The 11,485-nt window shown below is 38.7% G+C and overlaps 1 protein-coding gene across 2 annotated transcripts in view; it reads left to right on the top strand.

The window, feature by feature from the left end:
* The first annotated feature begins 353 nt into the window (after positions 1 to 353).
* Positions 354 to 11,485, top strand: part of LOC133064816 (charged multivesicular body protein 3) — an 86,953-nt gene continuing 75,821 nt past the window's right edge. Inside the window, exons 1-2 of one of the 2 annotated variants that reach the window (XM_061155293.1) lie at positions 354 to 1,103; positions 3,403 to 3,542. In XM_061155293.1, coding sequence (XP_061011276.1) covers positions 878 to 1,103; positions 3,403 to 3,542 — 366 coding nt within the window. In that variant the 5' untranslated portion in view covers positions 354 to 877. The remainder of the gene's footprint in view (positions 1,104 to 3,402; positions 3,543 to 11,485) is intronic. The other variant, XM_061155295.1, reaches the window with a different exon arrangement.

Here is an 11,485-nt window from a genome sequence, read left to right as displayed (position 1 = left end):
CGGGGAGCCGTCTGGGGCCTATTTCTGCTTATTTCCCCCTCCCGGACCGTCGTCTCGCGCGCCCCCATTTCCTTCTGCAGAGACTGCGACGCCCCCTCCCGGGCCGGGCTGCGTCGCGGTCCCCGCCCGCCTGAAAGGCGCAGACTGCCGGCCTGAGCGAACCTGGAGCCGCCGCCGTCGCCGTGTCCGCCGTGCTTCTCGCGGAGCCTGGGCGGCCGGCGGGGCCTGGGGCCTGGGCGCCGGGCGCGGCGCTGCAGCGGCCGCTCCTTCCCGCGCTGGGCCCCGGGCCTGGCCCGGCCGAGCGCCGCGCCCTCCTGACCGCGGCCGCTGGAGCCTGGCCTCGGCCCGGCCGGCCCCAACCGCCTCCTGGGCCCGCCGTCGTCCGGCCCCGGTCTGCAGCCCGACCCCCGCTTCCTTTGTGGACCTGAATGGTTTTTGTTTTTTTTTTTGCCTCCCCCTTCCCTAAGATCACGGTGCTGGAAGGCCGACCCCGCCACCTCGATCAGTGCCCCCCCGCCCGGGGAAACGGCCCTCTTCTTGTTTTTCCCCGCGGGCTCTTCCCGCGCCGCCCTTCCATCGGGGTTTAATTGATGGAGTTTTTTTAGTTTTTTTCCCCGTTTATTTTTCTCGCCTCTTGACAGGAAGGCCCCGCGCGAGTCCCTGCGTCTCTGCCCCTGGTCATCTGTTCCTCACCCCCACACATACCACCCCCCCCCCCCCCCAATCCCGGTCCATCTGCCTCCCCCGGGGATGGCCCCGCGGTGACGGCAGCCGGGACCCCACGGCGAGCTGGTGCCCTCGCCCACGCATTCCCCGAGTCTACCCTTCTCCTCTCCGTATTCTGAGCTCTCTGAAAAGAGAGGGGACGCAGGGGAAGATGTGGCTGAAGCTTTTTTTCTTGCTCCTCTATTTTCTGGTTCTTTTCGTCCTGGCCAGGTTTTTTGAGGCCATTGTGTGGTATGAAACTGGCATCTTTGCCACCCAGCTGGTGGATCCGGTGGCGCTGAGCTTCAAGAAGCTGAAGACCATCCTGGAGTGTCGGGGGCTGGGGTATTCGGGGTTGCCCGAGAAGAAGGATGTCCGGGAACTGGTGGAAAAGTCAGGCAAGTATCTGCTCCCCGAGGGTCCTCTCTACTCTTAGGGGAGAGGGGTGGTCTCCCAGGATGAGTCGATACCTCGAAGGGTTAAGTAGGTTGCTTCCAGAGCCGCCTGGATTTTCTTTGTCCAGTTTTTCTATTAAAAAAAAAAAGGAGTAAACCCCAGTTTTCAGAAGGGGCCTGGAATTATTTGTAGGGGTGTTGGCGTGTCTTCCTAAGATTATTTTAAAATAACAGTTTCAAGTGCAGCTTCTTAGCGTTGTTTACGGAGTGGTTTTCTCAAAATTCGGGAATGTCAACCAGTCACAAACTGGAAAGCATGATTTGTCAGTTGAAATTCATAAGGCTATAAGAAAAGAAGAACCCCCAAAACGTTGTCTATGGATCGAAGCATTTGTCCCCGTAGTAATAGCAAGCTACCCGGAGGGAAAAACATTCCTGAAATATTTAATATCAAAGAAGCATTTAGGCCTAGGATTTCAATTTTATTTTATTTTTTCTTCCAATTTTATTGAGATATAATTGACGTGCAGCACTGTACAAGTTTAAGGTGTGTAGCATGATGATTTACATATGTCATGAAATGGTTATCACAGTAAGTTTAGTGAATGTCGGATGCCAAATTAAATGGAAAAACATTTTTTTTAAGATTTAAATTTGAAATAATGAGTTTAAATTTGGAGAAAGTGTACATGGCGCAGTATTAGCTTTTCATACCTTAAATTTGGTGAAAATAAGGTGAATTTTTTGTGGAATGCCTACCTTGTTTGTTTTGAAATAGTTTATTTCTATTTCTGTAATGATTTTTTAAAATTGTATCTTGGATGAAAACTGTTTTTTCCCTTTTGTACCACAGGCACTGCTGTATCAACTTAAATGGGTTGAGAAATAGAACTAAGCCAAGAGACTTTTAACATGTTAACGCATGCAATTGCAATAACTGTTAGTTTTGGGGTAGGATTTGAGTGAGAAATATGCTTAATTTTTTTCACCCCTGGACAAAATATATCTTTGTTTAGACACACTTCCTGGAAGGGGGGTGGGGGTTACTGTAATTTGAGAAAGGCATTTTTGGCTTGCTGTAGGAAGCAGTTGAAACTGATAGTTAACTTTTTTGTTGTTTCAGGTATATCTGTCAGCTGTGTGTCTAAGACAGTTTTTTTCCTTATTTAGTATCTTACAGCCATGCAGTGTGGTAGACAAGAATACTAACTTCAGAGGACTTTAGCACCCATGTGTTTGTTGGATATGGATAGGATCATTTCTGGGACAGAAGAGTAAACATTTTCTGTAAAAGTGATACATTTTTTCTTTAAAGAAAACATAAAGTTGTGTGTTATTTGCATAAAATTGTGCCTCTTGTTTACTGACTGGTTTTTGATTATTTTTATTTATCCCATAGCTGGGATATAGTATACAGGGAATAGAGTAAGGTAAAAGATCTCTAATAAATAAACTCTCTAGGTTTAGAAATAAAAAGTGCCTTAACTGCCCAAGCCAAATCATTTTTCATGATAAAGTGATTTGAGAACACTTTTTTTTTCTTTTAATTTTGATTTTATTTAGCATTGCCTTCCTTTGGGCCTGAAAATGCTTGTAACTTTGAGCATGCAAAGAGTGCACATAATATTTAAAGAATACACACAGCCCACAAAAGTATGGCTCAGATCCCATGTTTTATAGCACATCCCACAATTTATAAAGCAGTTTAACTTTATAATTTAAGTATTTGCTGTGAATGGTTTTGCTGCTATCATGATATGGCGCTTGTTTTTGCCTTGTGAACAGTTGACAAAAATTAATTTGATGGTAGTGTTTTTCTTATTATTTGATGATACAAACTATAAATTTACACTGTAAATGTGTATGAATATGAAATTTGTACTTACAGATAATCTTTTGTATCTGACCTTTAAGTCACATAAGCCTTGTTGCTATTTTATGCAACGGTCAATTTTGTAAACCCATTTCTAATTCTTGTAAGTCAGAAGTATATAAATTATTCTATTTAAAAATTTGATACCTGGACACAAACTAAATAATACTGTGATGGCTTTGGGGGCTGATATAAATTCAGTAATTTCCTAATGAATTATGTGATAACCCCAAGTCTGTTTTGTTCATTTTTGCCTGACACGTAGAAGGTTCTTACATAATTAATGAATGTGTGAATATTAAACAGATGTATTCGTGTTCTACTCTTCTGTAGAATGCAGTGAAAGTACAATGACATCATATAAAATAGAATTAATTATTGAAACATGAGATTTTTGAAATCTTATTAATGTTTTTTCCTTTTCTTCAGGTGACCTGATGGAAGGTGAGCTTTATTCTGCACTGAAAGAAGAAGAAGCATCTGAATCTGTTTCTAGTACCAATTTCAGTGGTGAAATGCACTTCTATGAGCTTGTAGAAGACACAAAAGATGGCATCTGGCTGGTTCAGGTATTAGAAACAGTGATAGAAGTGAAATAATTATTACCAAAATAGTAGTCACCAGCTGGTGACCCTTCTGTGTACTTGTGTCATCTTTCTTAGACGTAATCAGTTCTCATGGGGAGGCTTCAGTGTCCACTTGAAGAGGTTTTGCAGAACAAGGAAAACGAACATTAATTAAAGAGTGGGGGAAGGGAAGTGGTGGGGAAAGAAAGTTGGACTGTTTAGAATCAGGAGAAGCAAATCCATTTTTGTTGTCAGAGCTTCATTAAGAAACACATGTATTCCTTTTATTTAGTGATTTGTGCTTTTTCTCCCAGTTTTTATTCAGTGATCCAAATCATTTTTGTTTGTAAAGAAAAGACCCTAAAGTAAAAGTAAAGGAGTTCTTTTGTTAGGGAAATAGCCAACTGTGTGCCTATAGAAGAAGCAGTGTTGTGGGAAATGGTAGGGGGCTTACTACTTTGCTCATGAAATTGATGAGATTATAATTTTAGACCCTGGCTCTTATGCTGTCAAAACTGTGAGATTTAGTTAGCAAGTAGAATTTTAGAGCTATGAAGGGCCTTAAAAAGAATCATCTTTAATGCTTCTGAAACTGTGGTTTATGTATCACTCATAGTAAATGAGTGGACACATATTATTTGTGTATTTTATGTAAAGTAGAAAAATCAGTATTATATTGAACATGTAATTTCATAAACGCTGCTGAGAGAAAGTCTAAAGTTATTTAAATTTTTAAAAAGTAACTTCACTTAAAGTAACATCTTAAATAAATTAGCAACATTAATTCAGCTAAAATTATATTTATTGAACCAGGATCAAATCCCGGGTCCCCTGATTTCTTGTCCAGTGTTCTTGCCATTTAACATTGGGGTTTGCAAAGTTTGGTTCAGGGCATAGGAAACAAAATAGCTGCTGCTTTATATTTCTTTTTTGAGAACAATGACTGCAAAATAAGGTAGAAAAAACTGGGAGTTGAGAGACCTTAGCTGCGAATCTGGTCCTGTCACTGATTTGCAATATGATTGTGGACAGATTTTCTGTTGCACATGGCCTCAAATAAATACATTTGCACCTAAAGAAGATAGAATAGTAGTCCCTTATAGTAGTCCCCAAACTGTTGACGTTTGGCAATTCTTTAGGAGATTGCATTGGATATCACATGACCTTTCCTTTACTTGCAATCTTCCTATAGTATTTGACCATTTATCCTCCAGATAATCTATTAATAATTTGACATTTTTAAAATTCCGCAAGCAGAAAAACTGGGAGGAGTGTATGGGTACTATCTATACATTATCCACCAAATTCTAGTCTATTTCTTTGTTATATTATTGGTATTGAAAAAATAAACTGTAGCATCTTTAAAGCCTTAATTTATTGTTTCTTTTCCCAGATATTTAGTTCTGATAGTCTGATTGAGGAAGACTTGTGGGTTTGGTTTTGGTAATTTCAGTTTTATTACTGAGATTGAACTGAACAGCCAGTCCCACTGCCCTATGTGTTATGCTTGTCCATGTTTGTCTTTGAACAGCCCCATAGAGATGAGTGATAAAGAGGCTGAACACCTTCCAAAACTGGAAAACCTACGGCAAAAGTCTGGAAATTCTTTTGGTGTATAGAGTGTTGTCTATAGACAACAAACACATTCTGCTTCACTAATTCACAATATAGTCTTAGCTTCTAAATGATCTATTATTTTTTGATAACGTATTAAAGATAAACATGGATTAAACTCCCTTAATACATTACAAAATTCATCCAGTTTATTCATCAGTTAATTGTGCACAAGGCCAGAGATACACAAGAACATACACTAGCCTAGCTCCTTGCTCTCTGAGGCAACTCACATTCCAGTTGGGAGAGGGAGGTACTAACTAAATAAATATTTAATATAACATCAGTTAATGGTAAGTGCTAAGACAAATAAGCAGAGTAAGGAGACAAGAGAGTGACAAAGAATTCTCTAATGTGACGTTTGAATGAAGTGAAGAACAAGTAATGAATGGTAGTGAATGTTAATGTTATAAATTCTTATCACCAAGTTATTTTTCCCTGAGAATGTTTTTTTAAACTTCATAAGTGTTAATAGTTAATGGTGCAGTAGGACACAGTTTTTCCAGTGACCTTCAAGATTTGCACTGATCACCACTGTCTGGCTTGTGTTCCTCTGGGCCAGTGGCTTGCATCTGTCAAATGGCTGCCTGGGTTGAAAGAACAGTCTCTGGCAGGACAACTGAGAAGACTGAGATTGAAACCTCAGTTACTGTGTCCTCAGCACTGAACTCACCAGCTAAGCTAATCGGCACAGACACTTTGGCTCTTACAAGAAAGTTTTGTTGTTGTTGTTTTTAATTGAAAACACCTACTCAAAACAGAAGAGAAATACTCTCTCAATTGCTTGTCCTTCTTTCAGTTCAGGTTATATCTCTTTGATCTTTTGTGAAGGGCAGCATTCAGGGTTTCAGTTTTTAACTATTTGAATTATCAATCTTTTGTTTGTTTTGAAAGAAATAGACTCATTTCAGTTTGCTCTGTCATTGCTGCTGTTGCTGTTTTAATCTGTGAGGGTGTATAGAACCCAACCAATTTAGTGTTCTTCATATAGCATTTATTTTAGGTAGCTTGTGTAAGAAATATTTAAGCATATCAAAATTCTTTTTATTTTTCCTCCCAGGTTTCTAATATCATTTTCTTATTCAGATGAATTATACTCTCCTTCTGTGTTTATTGAAGAAAAATGTAATTAGGTAGCATATAATTGGTAATTAGTACTTTATACTTCATATATTATGTTATTGAAGTGATCTCTCGGTATACTGATTTAGAGGGAAAAGTGACTTTAATAAATGGATATTGTTGTTGTTTAGTTGCCACTTTATGTCTAACTCTGTGACCCCCATGGACTGTATTTAGTCCTCCAGGCTCCTTTGTCTATGGGATTTCCCAGGCAAGAATACTGGTTGTTGTTGTTCAGACAACAGAATACAGTTGCTAAGCCATGTCCAACTCTTTGTGATCCCATGAATTCCTGTCCTTCACTATCTCCGCTGTGATATAATAGTGGATAGAATACTGGAGTGGGTTGCCATTTCCTTCTCCAGGGGATCTTCCTGACCTAGGCATCAAAGTCGCATCTCCTGCATTACAAGTAGATTCTTTACTGCTGAGCCACCAGGGAAGCCCAACATAAATGGGTGTATGACTTAGCTATTCCATTACTTAATTAATTCTTTTTCTGGAATGGATTCGTAATCTAGATTGATTGATTACTTTTTTCAGTGACACTGCATGTGGAATGATACTACAAAAGGAAAAATTAGTTTCTGTAATTTAATTAGCTCATTCTATATCCATTATGAGGAAGGAAATAGCAGCCCACTCCAGTATTCTTGCCTGGAAAATCTTGTGGACAGAGGAGCCTGGTGGGCTATAGTCGATGGAGTCGCAAAGAGTCGAACACAGCTGAGTGACTAAGTACACACTATGATTTCTGTTGAGTTTATTTTCCGAATCATACATGTTGATGGTCTTCATATCTTTCTGTTATTTATTTTAAGATGTATTAGCACTCATGAATTAGCCTTACATTAAAATATTAGCATACTTCTTTTTAAAAAATATTTATTTATTTTCCAGCATGCAGGATCTTTAGTTGTGGCATGCAAACTCTTAGTTGCTGCATGTGGGATCAAACCTTGGCCCCCTGCATTGGGAGCACAGAGTCTTAGCCACTGGACCATCAGGAAGTCCCTATACTTCTTTTCATGTGAAACTTTTCCATGGTTCTCCTATATTCTCTGTAATATGAGGTGGAAAGAACTAATTTTAGTTTCTAAGGCAGCAGTACATATAGGACATATTTACCAATAATACACTATGTAATCTGTGAAAGAACCAAGTCATCTTTTTTCTGTCAGCTCTTTCTAACTTTCCCTGCTCTGTTCCTAACCTAACCTTGTATCTTTCATTAGTTATTTATTTCCATTTGTGTAGATTCTTTGATGCTGCTGCCAACCAATCTTTTTAACATCACAAATAGAAGTTTCTTTTCTTTCAAAATATTCTTGCTCAGAGAGGCAGATGGAATAGTACATAGGCTTCTGAAATGAAGAAGTTAGCATACATTATGGGTTTTATGGATTTATCCTGTTGTTAACATTTCTGTTTCTGTATTTTGACTTTTGTTCAAAGAAGTTCAAAGTCGGACTGTGCTATCTGTTCTCTACTGGCTCTGTCACATCATAAGGAATTTAACATCACTGTTGTTGAGGTAGCGATGAAAAGCATATGCTTTAAAGTAAAGCTTTAGGTCAATATTTATTGAAGTTATTATGTTAATATAGTTCCTGATTGGCTGAAAAGAGTTATTAGCTGTTTTAAAACTTTATTTTTTTACTCCTAGATAGTAGTTTTGTTCAAGGAAATTAACTTATTTATTGCTCTCGTAACACAATGTAAAGGTGAAATACTTGGTAAGTCTTCCTTTATTTTGTATTAGTGAAAAGCTTTTATTTGTGTTTACTCATAAAGAAAGCTAGTGAGGCTACCAAAGAATTAAATGCTATTGAGTTTTGGTTTTATCAGTTAATCATCTTCACCTAATGATCTTGTACAATTTGCATATATATATTTAGATTGTCTATGATTTTTTTTAAAGTAGAAAACTCCTTGTTATAATGCAATATTAAGAGATGCAGAAAATACCATAGTTCTACACTCCTTTTATATAGAGTTGTTTAATTTAGCCTCCATGTTGTATGAGGATTGACAGTATTAAAAGGGATATAACAAATGTTCTGATTAGTAATAAAACCCACCTCTGAAAAATAGGCAAAAATGTGTAGGTTTTTTCTTATACAAATGTAATACATGTGGAAGGAACCCAGCAATAACCTGAGACCCAGTTTCTTTTTGGAAGCTTAACTGAACTGTACAAGTTTGTCATCAGAAAATATGGGAATTTAGTGTTTCACACTGTCCAACTCAGTTTCTTCCAGTGTGTGCTGAACCCAGCATAATGAAGGACGATTGTTAACATCTCTTCCCAATTCCACATTTAGAAATATCACTTTAGTAACTTGAAATCAGCTGTGTGGGAGGAAATCCATAAATGATAGAAATCAGGACTTGCATTTTCTTCTAGAGAGCTCATAGTTAAACGTTTACCAGCCAGCCACTGGTTTCATCCATTCATCCAACCATCTAACAAATATTTATTGAAATATGTGTGCCAGCTGAACCTTGTGATGAGGGCAAAAAAGATGAGTAACCTACAGTCTGTGCCATAAAAGAGCTTACTGTTTGGTTTACTAAAATGTGTGGGCTAATAAAAAATGTTAGCGTAGATTATGTTTCCCAGCTAATAAGTTAGGTGGTCTGTAATGGTGCTGCCATCTTGAGAAATCCTAAAGAACTCTTAGACAATGAAGTGGAATCCAGGAAAATTAGTACTAGGAAAAATTTAGTAGTTTTTCTCCTGGAAAAAAGTATATTTTTAAATACACTAAATTGGAAGTCTTTATGTGTAACTGGACCCAAGAACATTGATGTGCAATAGCATAACCAGGTACTAGTTATGCTAATGTTTGTCCGAAAACATCCCAGGTGACATGTTGCTGGGGAAGGGATTTTCATTTTAACAGAAGTCAGAGACTTGGAGCCTTTAGATAACCTATGTAATCTGAAGTAAAATAATGAGTTCAGTCGCTCAGTCATGTCCGACTCTTTGCGACCCCATGAACTGCAGCATGCCAGGCCAGCCTGTCCATCACCAACTCCTGGAATCTATCCAAACTCATGTCCATTGAGTTGGTGATACCATCCAACTATCTCATCATGTGTTGCTCTCTTCTCTTCCTGTCCTCAATCTTTCCCAGATCAGGGTCTTTTCTAATGAGTCGGCTCTTCGCATTGGGTGACCAGAGTATTGGAGCTTCAGCTTCAGCATCAGTCCCTCCAGTGAATATTTAGAACTGATGCCCTTTAGGATTGACTGGTTTGATCTTGCAGTCCAAGGGACTCTCAAGAGTCTTCTCTGGTACCACAGTTCGAAAGCATCAATTCTTTGGCACTCAGCTTTCTTTATGGTCCAACTATCACATCCATATATGACTACTGGAAAAACCATAACTTTGACTATACCTGTAGAGTCAAATAAAATTTTCTTTTTTTTTTGCAATGCCTAAGGGATTTTTCATTTTTATGTGGTTCTGTTAGTCAGGAATTATTAAACTCTTAAAAGCAGATGTTAGAATAGCTTGCATAAATAAGGCCCAGGGGTTTAACACTGCCATGTTCCTGCTTCAGGGATGTTCCCATTTCTCTTCACACACTTCTGTTGCCTGTGCTATAACCAGGGATGGTTATTATCAGTTATAGCGACCTAAATTGATAAACCCCTTGATACAGTGTCATTGTAAATACAGACCTGAAGTGTTTGGGTTATTTGCAGCCTTGCAAATAATCTCAGGAGATAAGAGTGAAAGGGGAGTTACTAAAAACAACAACAGGGACTATGGCAATATGATTTTACAGAGATTTTTTTTAAACCTGAGTAATCTGAAAAAGAAGTCAAGATTCCTTTGATTACTTAATGGATAAAAGAGCTACCGTATTGACTCTTCAGTGGTAGGAAAAGAAGTGAAGAGAAGAGAGGAGAAAAACCTGTCTTCTTGGATCTCCCTTATTCTTCAGATAAAATTTATAAAGTACTTTTAGACAATAGAAAACTGTGGAGGCTAGGAACTTATTGGGTAATGTTCCTGTGTGAACCTCCTTAGAAAGCACTTTTACCTACTAAGACCATGTCCTCAAATTGCCCTCCTGACTACCTCAACCATCTGAGCATTTTGATAATACATGTCTCCCTCCATGAGGCCTTTTATTTTCATTTAAAAGTACTGTCAGAGCCATTAGTTCCATTCCTTAAGTTGGGTATTTGTGAATGTATTTATTAAGCATCAAAGTTACATTACAAAATGTTACATACCTATGTGTGTCTCTGTAGGTATGAGAATGATAGTATCAGTGATGTATGGCAAGGGTTATTGGACAGTAATCTGTTGGCACGTAACATAAACTTTTTTATTATTTATTTATTTTTGGCTGCACTGGGTCTTTGTTTCTCTGAGTGGGCTTTCTCTAGTTGCAGGGAGCAGGGGCTAGGCCAGTTTTGTGGTATGCAGGCTTCTCTTGTGAAGCATGGGCTCTAGGGCTTCAGTTGTAGTGCACTGGGTTTAGTTGTTCCTTAGTATGTGAAATCTTCCCAGACCAGGGATCAAACCCCTGTCCCTTGCATTGGCAGGCAGATTCTTAACCACTTAGCCACCAGAGAAGTCCTAAAGTGAACTTTAAGTCACTCTTCACCATCATGCAGGTTCTCTCCTCCTGGTGCCCTTGAAATTTGTTAGACTTCCCAGCAGAGAGCCCAGACATGAGGTGTTTGCACCATCTCTTGCCTCACCCAGACACTCATTGCACACACTCACTCCCCTGGGATTTCACTTGCTGGAGGCTTTGTGAACATGGAAATGGCCCTTCCTTCCAGATAGTTTAGTGGCCCCCAGAGTATTGTCCTATAAAGTTGAATTAAATAGTATCAGTACTGTAACATTCATGAAAAGTAACTTGGCCTCTGGGCTTAAAATACATCAAATATATGGATTCATGAAGACATAGGACATTTTTGGCTTTCCTTTAAGTTCTCAGTTATTTCTGGTTTTAATTTTTGTTTTTAATATATAATTTTTGTTTGTCTTTCTGATATCTCTATTGAAATTCCCTTAAAGTAGGAAGATAGAGAATAAAGGGAAAAGGTGTTAACAATTAGGCTGAGAAAGAAGTCCTTACATATTTTGAAGGTTAACCTATAGTTTTCTTTTTTAAAAACATCTTTTTCTTCTTCCAATCCTAATTGTCTTTGAAAGCTATTTGCAGATTTGAAGTTA

The sequence above is a fragment of the Dama dama genome, chromosome 11 (genome assembly GCF_033118175.1).
Source record: "Dama dama isolate Ldn47 chromosome 11, ASM3311817v1, whole genome shotgun sequence".
In the NCBI taxonomy this organism is placed as follows: Eukaryota; Metazoa; Chordata; class Mammalia; order Artiodactyla; family Cervidae; genus Dama; species Dama dama.
This window is presented reverse-complemented; position numbering and strand designations above follow the sequence as displayed.